General features: G+C 48.6%; 1 protein-coding gene across 2 annotated transcripts in view; it reads right to left on the bottom strand.

Annotated features, from left to right (window-relative positions):
- Window positions 1-15111, bottom strand: part of LOC147705977 (protein-glutamine gamma-glutamyltransferase 6-like) — a 279284-nt gene that overhangs the window by 70690 nt on the left and 193483 nt on the right. For both annotated transcript variants that reach the window (XM_086932434.1, XM_086932435.1), the window contains exons 7-8: window positions 8964-9099; window positions 3917-4026 (exon numbers count right to left, since the gene is read on the bottom strand). In XM_086932434.1, coding sequence (XP_086788560.1) covers window positions 3917-4026; window positions 8964-9099 — 246 coding nt within the window. The remainder of the gene's footprint in view (window positions 1-3916; window positions 4027-8963; window positions 9100-15111) is intronic.

The raw sequence follows: 15111 nt of genomic DNA, 5'->3' as shown, positions 1-15111 counted from the left end.
ACTTAAAAAGAGGCCACAAAATTTGAAGATTGGGGTATACCTCTCTCCACTCCTGCAAAACCACGTTATCTATCACCTTTCCTATCAACAAATACACCTTCAAACCATTATCAAAGCGCAAACCTTAGTCCCTTCGGTCCTGAGAGGTGCAAAAGGCCCAGGTGGTACAAATTCACAACAGCAGAAGTGGCAAAAAATAGTGTGTCATAGACCCGACCAAAAAGGAGAATGATGTGCAATTATACAACATACATCATAGTCTCCTCCAAACAAAATCTTGTCCTGGAATATAGCAGAAGCAAAGAGAAGCCTCCAGGAGAAATGCCCTCCTGAGAATTGAGATAGTTACGAAATCATTGCCCTCCAAGAAACATGGCTGACAGCCCCAACGAGGTTCCAGGGAGGATCCTCCATCATGTGAATGCAATACCAATGCAGCAATACGGAAGACCAAAAGGTGGCTTAGCTGTGTATATTTCAACAGCACTAAAGATGTCCTCAGTCCAGTTGTTAACACCATCTGCCATGCAAATAATAAAAATGGAGTTGGACCCACACCCAGGGGTGAGCACCATAATTTTTATCAACATCTATGCACATCCAAAACAAAAGACAAAAAAGACCTATTCAAACAACTCATCGCCACTATCGCGGAATTCAGGTTCGAACAACCAACTTGGGAAATAATTTGGGAAACTTTAATTCAAATCTACTGTATACTCAAGCTGAAGAAGATAATATCCCTGCAGCAAACGCAATCCGGGCAGTACAAACACAATCTTATCCCAATCCATAACGAGCTGACAATGTAGGCCAGCAACTTATAACTTACGTCGAAAATCTAGGGACGCGTATACTAAATGGCAGGATAAAACAGGATAGACCTGCAGCAAGTACATATATCGGCCCTCGCTCGAGCTCTGTCTTGGATTATACAATAGTAACTCTCCCGCTTCTAGGGCAAATAGGAAACTTCCAGATCACATGCTCCAACTAGAGTGATCACATGGATCAGCAAATTGAACTAAGAACGACACTTCGAAAACACAGAGAAGCCCCAGAAGTGGAAGGGTCCATATCAACAATAAATCTAAAACGACTGCAATGATCAAACAACACACTACCAAAAATAGCCTCAAGGGCAAAAGATCTAATGACAACCCTTGAGTCACCAAAAAACTGGACGATTGAAACATAGACTACCTTCTTGGCAAGCAGGGGCAGCTACAAAACAGCCAAGCAAAAAGAGGACAAATTACAACAGTCACCTTAGTCAAATAGCCCGAACTTTAAGGAAACAACTGAGAAGGGCACTGAGGATGGCACATCAACAAAGCCCATCATCAACAACATGGGAGCAAGTACGTCAATTAAAGAAAAAATAAAAAAAAACTAATTTGGGACGACAAAAAACCCAACATTATAACTTTTGGACAAAGCTATTATATAACGCAAATAAATCAAATGCCAGAGCTTTCAGGGAGCAAGTAAATTCCTTGACTAGAACTTCGAAAGTCATAAACATGACTTGTGTTACAGAGCCTGCATGGGTACAACCCCTAATCACCATATTTTCAGTAACAAACCAGGGAGGGATAAATTCGACTGAAACTACTCCAAAGGGAGAGCAAACAGCTTCGCCGACTTCAAACAAGCACAGAATTAGGAAGGACAAGTTCCCCATGATTACCAAAACAACAGGAAACGGTACACAGCAGAATGAAGACACTCTACAGCCACATCCTCCCTATTCTGTAGCAGAAATTTCACAAGTAATAGTAAAAAGCAGGCTCGATGGGGCACCGGGCCCGAACGGAGTGCCCCAAGCAATTGACAAACAAGACCTCAATTATTGGGCAAGCAAGACGTATTGTCTGTTTCAAATGATAGGCACATCTAGTTAGTTGCTGGAGAGGTGCAATATTCAATCCAATATGTAAAGGCGGTGAGCGTACAGACCCCTCTAATTACCATCTGATTGCCTTAATAGACGCCGAGGCCAAATACTATGCATCCTTGATCTTAGCAGACCTGATAAATTGGTCCGACGTGAACATAAAAATACCCCTCAACCAGTTGGGCTTTCAACGGGGTACAGGTACAATGACAAACGCACTAGTATTAGGGCTAATTGCTGATAAAAGTCTAAGACAGCAACAAAAACTCTATCTAAGCTTTGTGGACCCTTAAAGCGCCGTTTGACCGTCTCAGTAGACGCACGTTGTGGGGCAAATTAAAGCAGCAGGTTTTGCCAGAATCAATCCTGAAACCAATGATGGATCTATATACTGACACCTGGATGCAGGTCAAAATCGCTGATGGTCAGAGGCTTACCCGAAGGATCTACACCAAGGAGGGTTTAAAGCAAGGCTGTGTCCTGGTCCCACACTTGTTCAACCTATTTATGGCTGACTTAACACCAAGGCTAGATGGGGTTAATGATTATAGCTCATAGTTTCCATAACCAAACAACGTTCACAATCAACAACACGAGGTTAGAAGTGGTGAACAGCTACAAATATCTCAGGATACATCTGGATCGAAGGTTCTGTTTTTCAATGCAGAACGAGGCCATACAAAAAAAGGGTAACGCTCTAACATTTGCATTTTGTAGCTTATCAAAAACCTTAAAAGGCCCACTGTTTACCCCATTACTGGCAGTCATCAAAGCTAAATTGCTGCCAACCATTGCATATGGAAGTGCTGTTCACCATGGAAAGAACGCAGCAATCCTGGACAACATTCAAACATGAGTGTACAAAAGGGTATTCTCTCTGCCACGTGACTCCTCGCCAGCCCAGATTCTATTCGTTTTTGGTCTGCAACAACTATATAGAAGGTATGTGTCAATCAAAACCTGGTATAAAATTTGGCTTAATCGTGGTCTCGAGATCAATAAGGCACTTTGGGATGCTTTGCAAAGTGACCCTCAGTCTGCCTACACAAAGTATTTAGAAGTTTCACTACAAAAAACAAGGACGGCTGACCTCTGGCAGCGGAAATTACCTCTGGCATAATTCCAGCAAATCACAAAAAAGGCAGCAAAAATGCACTCGCTACAAGACAAAGCAACGTTAAGCCGGCGAGCCCATGCATGGATGGTATTACATTCCTACACTAAGTCCAAGCCAGCGGCATATCTGGGTCTTGCCTTTTCCCCCTACCAAAAAAACAAGTTTTTAGAGCTACGTATGGGAAAGCTACCCTCCAATGCAGACCATCCCAGCTGGAAGTAACAGGTGTTGAAAGCATGCCATCTATGTGGGTCACCAATCGAGGACTTCATACATCTAATATGTATATGCCCAGCCTTAGGTTCTCACCGCCGTCATCTGTTGAGGAGACAGTTTAATGAAAGAGGCATCCGCACCTGTAGATCTGCTATATTAAAAAGCCTGGATGCAAATGGCCCGCAACTAATCTGCCATTTGATAAAATGTTTAATTTGTAATAAGAAATCTATGTTACAATGAAAATTGGTTACAATGTCTTCCAGTGGACCTCCTCTGCCTTTTAATAATCATAATATTGTAAACAGAAACAATTAACCAAATTCTAAAGTACTATCCAAAAACGGTGGTGTATCAGCTGTTACCATTAACCTTTTAAATTTTTAAACAGGGATATATACAAGTTTTAACATGACGGTATAATGAATTTTATGTGTAGGGATATTGTTTTGGCTTTAATTAACTATACGATAAAGAGATTTTTCCCTTTCACTTTCCTTACCAAAATTACCTTGCTTCAAAAAGCAGTTTCCTAGACATTAGTGACAAAGGCTTACTAACTGAAACTTAGTCAATACTCTGCTCTCTCCTTCCCAGATTAATGCATTCATAATAACTTACAAGTCCTGTCACACAATTTACCCTAACTCTCAGTAATACACCTTTGTGGATGATCCATTTCTTACCTGAACTTCTCTCCTGAGGAGTTGAGTCTAGAACTTGCCAACCACTGTATGTGGATTTAGAATCTAGATCATGTCGGGCAAACCAGGATTCATCCCAGACATGGAAATTCCTGCAGAAGGAGACCAGAAGTAGTGTGGATGGTAACCATGCTATCATATTTAGTCATATCAAATTATTCATATATAGGACTTCTGACCGCATTTTAGCTACATGCTCTAATATAACAACCTTAAGTCTTATCACCAAAGAAGATGCACACAGCTCATGAAAGATAGCTCATCTGAAACAATAGGATCATGAGAGGATTTTGATTTTAATGGTAATCTGGTGCCAACATTTCAGCCCTACCATGGAAAACATGGTACACCCGTGGCTTATGGTATACCCTAAATAACTCAATGGTATTCCATCAATGGGATCAATGCATTCATTAACAACAAAAGAGATGTCCATTACATTGTTCTAGATAAGGACAATAACATTTAATTTAGGCTAATTAATTTCATTTAGGTTAAGAGTTTATTTAATAGTATTAATTAACATCAATAGACAAAGGATTGCATTCTTAAAATTAATACACTTACTTGAATTAAGGGGTGGGGAAATCAATTTAAATTAGTTATAGCTATAGATAGCATAAGGTGTATGTTAAAAGTATACTTTTCTGTCTATGTTTTGGCAAGATGCATTAGGGCCCTATTCACAAACAAAAATGTAAAAGTACTGGTGGTGATTTAGATGTCCTGAACGTACTTTTATTTTTTATTTTTGAATTTATAAACATTGACGGTAGTATGCCTGGAAAACGATGCCAGGACCAGGTCTCAAGGAGTACTTCCGAGAATGTTATGGGGCTTTCCTAATCCCTTATCCCAAAAAGATGCTTCATGTGCAAATGCACATTTTACTCTCTCCAGTAGTTCGAGTTACATACCTTCGGTAACGATGTATCTGGTAGAGACAATTCTAGCTGCAGATTTCTTAATGTAGAATTATCCCCAGGCGTGAGACTGGATCCGGAATTTTTTTGCCCAGCATCTCTGCGCGCCGAGAGGACGGCATCACAGAGCTCCGCCCAGGAGTCTCCCACATACGTGACGTCAGCGAAGTCACTTAAGTCCCACCACGGCATGCCTATGTCAGTTTACTTCAGAGAACTTTTCCGCGCCACAATGCGGAGCCATCAGACAAAACTGTTGGATTATGGGAACAGTGTGCAAGAGAGCAGAAAAAGAATGGTGACGAACAACACCATAAGAAGCAGTGTCAACACTGCAGCAGTCAAAGGCAGGGAAAGAAAAAGAACAGAGTACAGACCTGAACAGCCACCCTGCCAGGATGAAGACAGCCCCCTCTGGAGACAAGAAACATATGCAAAATTGGCACGACCACACACAGCAGGACCACAACCAGGAACAATGAAGGGAAAACTGGTCTCAAGACAAACAGAAACAACAAATCTACAGGGGAACCCCAGCACAGAGTGCGACAACCCCCAACCCCAAAGGGAACAAGGGCAAGGGCACGGTGAGATGACCCCCACCCAGAAGGCAGCTCTGGGACCAGAACCCTCAGTAACCAAGGGAGGAGGGAGGGGAGGAAAGAAAATGAGGGAAAGTCCCTAATCTAGACCAGAGCAGAGGGGCACAGGAGAACATATAAGCCCATCCCCCAAAGAGTCAAGAGGAGGAAGGAAGAAGAATAAAACAAATCCTTCTGTCAAAAGAGTGAAAGAATGCACTCACAGGGAGGCGAGTGCAGAACACCAAACCAAAGGCCCTCACAGAACGGGGAGGAAGGGCGGGCAGTGAAGGAATCTGCGGCTAGAACCGTCTCAACCAGATACATCCTTACCGAAGGTAAGTAACTCGTACATCTGATAGAGACTACTAGCCGCAGATTCCTTAACGTAGAACGGATACCCTAGCAATACCCACGGGGAAGGAGGGTCTGCGAAAGGGCCCCACTGGCATGAACATAACAGAGAGCCCCAGAGGGGACCAGGCCAAGGGACAAGGCGAGGAGCCTCGTCCCCACAGGCAAGGGAAGCTCCATAGCAGAACGCCACCGATCCCACAGGGGTGGGGAAAGCAGGAAAGAGGAAGCCCATTCCACTCAACAGATGAAACAAGACAAGGCAAGGGGAGCCGAAGCACCCCATGTCCTTACAGGGCTACAGAACCGCCTTCCAAGGCCAAGACAAGGAAGAGGAAAAAGAGAAACCCAGAGGCTCCTAGGAGACAGGGAGGCTCGGTAGGTGCGTCCCAAAAAGAGGAGGAACACAAGAACCTTCCCAACCCCCAAGCCAGCGAACATGAGGGTGAAGAAGGCACGGACACACCGCAAAGAGGGGTACGCACACATGACCCAAAGGGAGCAGACCAGAAACACGATGCCCGGCCGCAGACAGCAGGCCAGACCTGACAAACAGTGCAGCAACCCCAGAGAAGGACACCTCGGGGTGCCACACAGGCAATCACATTCAGCACAAAGAAATTGCGCATGCAAGCGCAGAAGTACCACGAAGGCAGAGGCCCAAAGGTGACCACACATCCCAGCACATAGCAAGCTATATAACAGCTACCAGTACCCCACATATGAAGCACACAGATCACACAACGGGGGCAACTTGCTTCAACCAAAGAACAGCTCACAAGATCCAACTAACCCACAGGTCACTGAGGAGGAGAAGAAGGAAGAGGACGGAGCCACGCCAAGAACTTCCGGACGGCCGAGTCTGCTGGAGCGTGGAACAAGAGGGCACAGTATCTCCCGTGGCGGGAAGCCCCCAATTCCCCGTCTGCGAAGAATGGAGCAAACCTCCAAAGGGGAGCAGCAGCTCCCTCGCACCAGAGCCCAAGTGAAGAACCTCCAAAAGATGGTCCGTGGGGAAATGGACAGCAGGATCTCCCATGCACAAAATTCCCACCGTTGTGGAAACAACACGAGCGAAGGTCGCACCCGCCTCGGTAGGGCCCCACGGTGGAAAAAGTAGCTCCTCCGTGGGTGACGGCTGTAAGCTTAGGGGGCCGTCTCCGAAGCCAACCGGAGTGGGCAAGAGCAAGGCCCGAAAAGGAGAAAGAGGCGCCGAAGAGTGGGGGACGACACCAGCAGGCACCCAACCTCTGGGGAAGAGGGGACGTCCGAGGACGAATCCACCACCTGACGCCTGTCCGGTGCAGTAGAGTCTGCAACCTGGAGCAGGGTGTCATCGTCATCCGCTACCACAGGAGAAGGACAGGCCTCCATTCCATCACACTGCGCCGGGGACTGGGGCAGGACTGGAGCCGAGGTGGTCAAGGGGCGGCGCCGCAACAGCTCCAACTCGACCTCCAATGAGGCAGCCGCATGCGTGGAGGTACGAGAGCGACATGGAGTCCCCCGCCAGCCTCGACCCATGGGGGGGCGAGAGAGGTCCGCTGACCCCCACGGCGGCGCCAAGGCCAACTCGACCTCCGATGAGGCAGCCGCCTGCACGGAGGGACAAGACGGACCCGGGGACCGACAAGGATCCCCCCCGCCAGCCACGCCACATAAGAGGACAAGAGGGGCTTGCGAGACCCCTGTGGCGCTGCCAAGGCCGACTTGACCTCGGACGAGGCAGCCACCTGCTTGGAGGGACAAGAAGGGCCCGGGGAGGGACGAGGGCTCCCCCTCCAGCCTCAACCCATGACAGGACAAGAGGGGTCCGCCGACCCCTGTAGCATCGTCTGGGTCAGCAGCTGCCGGCCCTGAAGCGGTGTCACCTCGGCCTCACACAGAACCTGTCAAAAGGGCAGAGTGTGGCTCGGGATGCAACCCGGACCCATGCGACCTCCCGTGACACCACAGGGCTCCATTTGGGCCTGGGGGATAGGGGGAAGATACGCGGGCCACCTCACCCGCGGAGAGCCCCCGCCCCCAACAGGCCAGAAACAAGCCCTCTGGGACAAACTGTGACACTTACCCACAGGGGAGCGACGCTCTTGGGGCACAGGAGATGGATGAGGACGACGGCAACGATGACGGCCGCTCCGAGAACCCTCCGCAGAAGCTGAGCGAGGGGACGAAGCCGATCTGGACATGCGAGCCGAGAGGAATTTAATGCGGCGTTCCCACTGCGACTTCGGCTTCAACCGCTGACACGCCTCGCAGTCCGTGGAACCGTGATCCTCCCCCAAACACCACATGCAAACGAGGTGAGGGTCCGTCGCCGACATCAAGCGTCCACAAGAAGAACATGTTTTGAAGCCTGAAGGCATCCGCGCACTGTTCCCACAAGCACACAAAAGGTCGAAGGAAAAAGGGGCCTAAACAGGCTCAGAGCATGAACCGGATCCTCGTTGCACGCGGAAAAGGAAAAAACTGATGTAGGCGCGCCGGGGTGGGACTTATGTGACCTAGCTGACGAGCCTGGGCGGAGCGCATTATGCTGTCCATCCTGCGCGCAGAGATGCTGGACAAAAATATTCCGGATCCAGTCACACGCCTGGGGATAATTCTACGTTAAAGAATCTGCGGCTAGTAGTCTCTATCAGATAAATATTTTTTCACATGGAGAAATACCTTCCCATCAATCCCCAGCACATCCGGAGGAATTCACTATTCCTCTCATCCTTGAAGGGAAGCTGCTCCAGCCCTTGGGTGGATTAAATCTCTAGATGATTCCATGTGTAGAAAAGGGTGACAGAGGAGTTTGTTAAAGTCCTCAAAAGTATGTTTGTGGGAATTTCACAGACCTGCCTTAGAACACCCACTTCCCATCCCTTCAGTAAGTTTTATTATTGTGGATTTCACAGCAATCATTGCATTTACATCCGCCAAAAATCCCTTTGTGAATTTGTGTCAGGCGTATAAAAGGAACATTTAGTTGTTTAGGACTAAATACATTTTTGTAGATAAAACCCAGTGTCTCTATTCAGTGAATTACCTGCAGTATAAGTCGTTTTGCTGTTAGAGGATGAAAACTGGGAAGTTAAATCTATGCAACTGAATAACTGCATCAGTAGATATATTCAGACCAGAAAGCAACAAATAATACACTAAGCAAAATGCAATAGGCCATACCATATGCTGTCACCATCCTCATCCAAGATATGCCCGGAAACGTCAAAACACTGGTCAAGGCATAGATTCTGATTTTTGTCATGCGCAGATTGGAAATTGGTGACTACACGGGTCGGAATCCCCAAACACCTGAGAACTAGGAACAAAAATAATTCAGAAATTAAAAACTCAAAGTCTCGGAGTATGAAACTCCAGGACAACTTACTGCATCACTGCTCTAGGAGGAGACACTGGTGGTCATATTAATATGCTCGTATTTCTTAGCAGTATTATATGCATGTACATTCCTACTCTACATATCTTGTGGTGACAACTTTTAGTTTATGTTTAACAAAACACTGACACATTGTTTGCAACATTAATACAAATGTTTAAAAATGATTATGTCTGGTCATTTTCTTTGCTTCATCAGAATCACACTACCTTACTTAGAAATTCATTTGACACACCCTAGCAAAATGACCAGTGACCCAGCACTTATTGCATTCTATAGTCACTGCAGGACACTGTTTGGAAAAAGCTACGTGCAAATTAGATCCAAATTGATAGCAAATATTGCCAGAGTGGAGGTTCTTCTCTCGTCTCCTTGTTTGTTCGTAATGAGTTTATTTCCTTTAACAAGTAAAACTGCATCATCCCTCTCGTTAAGTTATGTGGCATATTCTTTCAAATCATGAAAGCTGTTAGCTATTTCTATAGCTTCATCTAATGGAGGGTTTTTTCAGGTAAGCAGTCTTTCTTGTATTTTTTTTATTGTGACACTGAGTTACTAATTGGTCTCGAATCAACTGATCTGTAAAGTTTTCAAATTCATATTTGGCTCAAAGTACACACAATGAGGCTACCTGCATGTCAAATGACTCTGATGCAGATTGTTCTCTCGAAACAAATGTATGTCTTATTTGCAACCAAATTTAGAAGCTTTGATATCAATCAATCAATCAATCATAGGCATTTATATCGCACACTACTTACCCGGAGGGTCTCAAGGTGTTTGGGGGGAGGGGCGGGGGGGGGGGGGGTCCGCTACTGCTCGACCAGCCAGGTCTTGAGCTTCTTCCTGAAGGAGAGGTGGTCTTGGGTCAGGCGTAGGTCAGTCGGGAGGGAGTTCCAAGTCTTGGCGGCCAGGTGGGAGAAGGACCTTCCTCCTGTTGTCGCTCTGCGGATGCGGGGGACGGGGGCGAGGGCGTGACTGGTCGAGCGGAGGTGGCGTTTGTGAGCGTAGAAGTTGAGGCGGCTGTTGAGGTAGGTCGGGCCTTGGTTGTGTAGGGCTTTGTGTGCGTGGGTGAGGAGCCGGAAGGTGATTCTTTTGTTGATCGGGAGCCAGTGCAGGTCTCTCAGGTGTCTGGAGATGTGGCTTCGTCCGGGGACGTCGAGGATGAGTCTCGCCGAGGCGTTCTGGATCCGCTGGAGTCTCATCTGGAGCTTGGCGGTGGTTCCGGCGTAGAGGGCGTTGCCGTAGTCCAGTCGGCTGGTGACGAGGGCCTGGGTGACCGTCTTCCTGGTCTCGGTGGGGATCCACCGGAAGATCTTACGTAGCATGCGCAGGATGTTGAAACAGGACGAGGAGACGGCGTTGACTTGTCTGGTCATGGAGAGGGAGGAGTCCAGGATGAAGCCCAGGTTGCGTGCGTGGTCTGTCGGTTTGGGTGCGTTGCCCAGGGCGGGGGGCCACCAGGAGTCGTCCCAGGCGGAGGGTGAGGAGCCCAGGATGAGGACTTCCGTCTTGTCTGTGTTCAGTTTCAGGCGGCTGGTCATCATCCACACGGCCACGTCTTTCATCCCTTCGTGTAGGTTGGCTCTGGCGGTGGCGGGGTCGTTGGTCAGGGAGAGGATCAGCTGGGTGTCATCGGCGTAGGAGATGATGTTCAGGTTGTGCTGGCGTGCGATGGCTGCAAGGGGGCTCATGTAGACATTGAAGAGGGTGGGGCTGAGCGAGGATCCCTGAGGGACGCCGCAGATGACTTCCGTGGCTTCTGATCTGAATGGGGGGAGGCAGACTCTCTGTGTCCTTCCAGCGAGGAAGGAGATGATCCACTCCAGTGCTTTCTCCTCGATTCCGACGTTGCTGAGGCGCTGCACTAGGGTGCGGTGGCAGACAGTGTCGAATGCCGCGGAGAGGTCCAGGAGGATGAGGGCCGCTGTTTCTCCGTTGTCCAGCAGGGTTCGGATGTCGTCGGTGGCAGCGATGGGGGCGGTCTCGGTGCTGTGGTTGGCCCGGAAGCCTGACTGAGATGGGTCGAGGGATCCAGTCGTCTCGAGGAAGGCTGCCAGTTGCTTGTTGACGGTCTTCTCGATGACTTTGGCTGGAAACGGGAGGAGCGAGATGGGGCGGTAGTTCTTGAGTTCGGTGGGGTCCGCCGTTGGTTTCTTTAGTAGAGCGCTGAGTTCGGCGTGCTTCCAGCTCTCAGGGAAGGTGGCGGTGTCGAAGGAGGTGTTGATAATGTCCCGCAGGTGGGGTGCGATGACAGCGTCGGCCTGTTGAAGACGTGGTGAGGGCAGGGGTCGGTTGGAGATCTGGAGTGGATGGAGTTCATCGTGCGGATGGTGTCTTCGAGGTTGATCGGTGTCCAGGCGTTGAGGGTGGTGGTGGGGGGCGTTGATGTGGTCGTGGGGAGCGTTGTTTGTGTGCTGAAGCTGTTGTGTATGTCAGCGATCTTGTTGTGGAAGTAGGAGGCGAGGGAGTTGCAGAGGTCTTGCGATGGGGTGATGTCGTTGGTTCCGGCGTTGGGGTTGGAGAGCTCTCTCACGATGTTGAAGAGTTCCTTGCTGTTGTGTGCGTTGTTGTCCAGCCGGTCCTTGAATGCTGTTTTCTTGGTGGCGCGGATCAGTTGATGGTGCTTTCGGGTGGCGAGCTTGAGGGTGGTCATGTTGTCCGGTGTTGGGTCTCTTCTCCAGGCTTTCTCGAGGGCACGGCAGTACTTCTTGGAGCTCTTGAGTGCGTCGGTGAACCACGGGGCCTTCTTGCTTCCGGGTCTGTTGGGCGGGGTCCTCAGAGGGGCGAGTTCGTCCGCGCAGGTGTAGATCCATTTCGTGAGGTTGTCGGCGGCTTGGCTGGGGTTCGCTGAGCTGGCGGGAGGGTGCTGGCTCAGGGATGCGGCGAGTTGGTCGGCTGTCATCTTGTTCCAGCTTCTTCGTGCGGCCTGTTGCTGGTGGTGGTGGACCGTGGTTCTTCTGAAGGTGAAGTGGATGCAGCTGTGGTCCGTCCAGTGGAGTCCAGCGGCGTGGCTGAAGGCGACGTCTTTGCTGGACGAGAAGACGGCGTCGAGTGTGTGTCCGGCGAGGTGGGTGGGGGTGGTCACCAGCTGCTTGAGTCCGAGGGTGGCGAGGTTGTCAAGCAGGGTGTTGGTGTTGCGGTCGTTGTTGTTCTCCAGGTGGAAGTTGATGTCTCAGAGGAGGATGTAGTCGGCGGAGGGGAGGGCGTGCGGGCTGATGAAGTCGGCGATGTCTTCGCTGAATTGAGTGTGTGGTCCCGGGGGTCGGTAGATCAGGGTGCCCCTGAGGGTGGTCTTGGGGTCGGTGTGGATCTGGAAGTGCAGGTGTTCGGCGGTTGTCAGGGTGTCGTCGGTGTTGGTCGAGATGCGGATGCTGTTCCTGTGGATGATGGCGATACCTCCTCCAGTCTGTTTGTCGCGGTCTTTCCGGATGATCTTGTAGCCCTCTGGGATGGCGATGGCGATGTCGGGCGCTGAGGATTCGTTCATCCAGGTTTCCGTGAGGAAGGCAACGTCAGGAGCTGTGGTGTCGAGGAGGTTCCAGAGTTGGACGGCGTGTCTGTGGACGGAGCGGGTGTTGAGCAGGATGCACTTGAGGTGGTTGCTGCTGGTGTTCGGCTTGGAGGGCGCTGGTGCAGTGCAGGTCCGGATGCAGGTGAACTTGCAGGACTGGCAGGTGAAGGGTCCGTGGGTGCGTCTCGGGGTGGCTCGGTAGCATCCAGGGGTTCGGCCGGTGTTGAGTGCGTTGAGGGTGGCGGCGTCGTACGTCCGGCGGGTGGGCAGGGGTCTGCGAGGGCCAGGGGTCCTGGCGCTGGGCGCGGTCCAGGCGTAGACGGGCTTACCTTTGGCGCACCTTCGGCGCTCAATCGGTGCTCCCGAGATGCTTTACTGATCTCTTTACCGCCTCCTCATACTCATCTAGTTCATCATCAACATTTTTTGACCCTCTAGGCCTAAAGAGTGTTCAAGCAACCATTTTGTCCAATCTTTTTTAAATTTGAAGCCATCAATGGCTCCAACAAATCTTTGAAGTCTATAAACCATTTCTTCCAGGCAATGGTTGGCTCTCCTGGTGACCGTAAGAATGGCGTAGGAGGGTTGGTAGCTTGCATGCTCAACGTTAAGGTTAGGGCAACTCAGCAGGATCACAATGTGCAATAGAAGGTAAAAGTCACTTCAAGAAAATACTTGACTATAGACACAATGGTCACAAAAGAACAATCCAATTTTGATGGAGTTCACCAGGCAAAATAAGTCGATCAACAAACTGTATTTCTTTTTGCGCTTATTGAGGTGTACACACTTAATAGCCCCTAATAGCCCTTTCACCATGCCTCATTGAAGAGCTTTTACAGGCCTCAGGAACATGTAAACACTAACTTATCAAGAAAAAAAGGTTTGCCTGACCTCGTATGGCTCACGTCAGTCAAATGAAGATGGCAAGTGGCAGCGTGTGTAACTCCTAAATATATCAAAACCATTCCTTCAAGGAATGGTTTAGAGCCTTCAATGCATTTCTTGAAGCCATTGAAAGAGAAGAAGCAGGTAACATTTGATAGGGGAAATCGAGGGATATCGAGAGAAAATGAGTCCTCATGGGCTATGGGGCCATGACTGATTAAAACATTGTGCCTCCCACTTAATTAGCCCTTTCACCATGCCTTATGCCTGCCATTACAGAGCTTTTACAGGCCTCAGGTGCATGTAGTACCACTTTACTAGGGGCCTATAAGTAAATTAAATATGCCGACTGACGATAAGCCACCATTACCATGTTTAGATGAGACTACAAGCACTTTAACACTGGTTAGCAGTGGTATATTTCACAGTCTTAATACTTGCAAAAACTAGGTCAGAACAAAATGGAGGAGTAAGGTAAAAGGTTCAGGGGGAATACCATGCCAAGACTGTCAGGTCTAAACATAGATTATCTAAAAAGCACTCCCTGGTGGTTTAGTTCAGAAAGTATCCATGAACATATGCTTTGTGAATTACTTTTGATAAGATAAAATGAAATCTACTTTTTTCTAAACGTTCAGCATAGACAATTACATCTGATCCTGTCTCTCCACTCCAACACTTGGCTTCAGGTAAAGCTACCAGGAAGATCTGCTACATCTCCCAGAGCAAACACTAACAATGGTCTTAAACACGGCTGCATCTTAGCCCCTCTACTCTTTTGCCTTAATATATTGGATATAGGCTCCTATATTCACTAATCTTGAGTTACTTGCACCAACACTAGATGACAGATTAATCAGTTATCTAGCATACGGATCCTAAAAGGTCTATAGAAACAACTCTCAGCTCTTCATAATTTCAACCAGGCTATCAGCCTTTAAGTCAACATCTTCAAGACAAAAATTCTCTCCTTTGGAAGTGGCCGCCGACGTTCCACTGGAAACTGAGCCAAGAGTTCGTTGAGGCAAGAGGCCACCTACGAGTGCAGGGACTTCACATTGCACAACATACTGTTGTCCTCAAAACAACAGGAGAAATTAAAGTCTATATCTGCTATGGCAACCAAATATATTTTTTGTTTTTTTAGTCAGAGCTTTACATGAGCACCAGTTGTGTTACACAAGGACACATTTTTTTTGTTCAGCATGGGGTGATTAAGTGATTTGCCCAGAAGCACAGGATGTTGAGCGTCATTGCCGAGACTCTAACCCGGTTCCCCTAACCGCCCATCGATGATCAGCTGAGATTGTCTAAACTCACCCACAAACAGACCATCAGAAAGGGTCTGCAGGCCTCAATCCAGACAACCCACCTGCTGAGGCCGTCAATTTACCAACACACACTACCTAATCAAATCATACTTCCCACCCAGGCAATAATATATTGATTTCAACTTGGAGGCAGAAAAAATGCAAACATTTCTAAGGTTTCAACTTCTCTACATCCCGATGAAGCAGTTCGAGGCCTCCTGG

Source organism: Lissotriton vulgaris, chromosome 7 (assembly GCF_964263255.1).
Source record: "Lissotriton vulgaris chromosome 7, aLisVul1.2, whole genome shotgun sequence".
Taxonomy (NCBI): domain Eukaryota; kingdom Metazoa; phylum Chordata; class Amphibia; order Caudata; family Salamandridae; genus Lissotriton; species Lissotriton vulgaris.
Note: the sequence above shows the minus strand (reverse complement) of the source record. Positions and strands in the feature narration are given on the sequence as shown.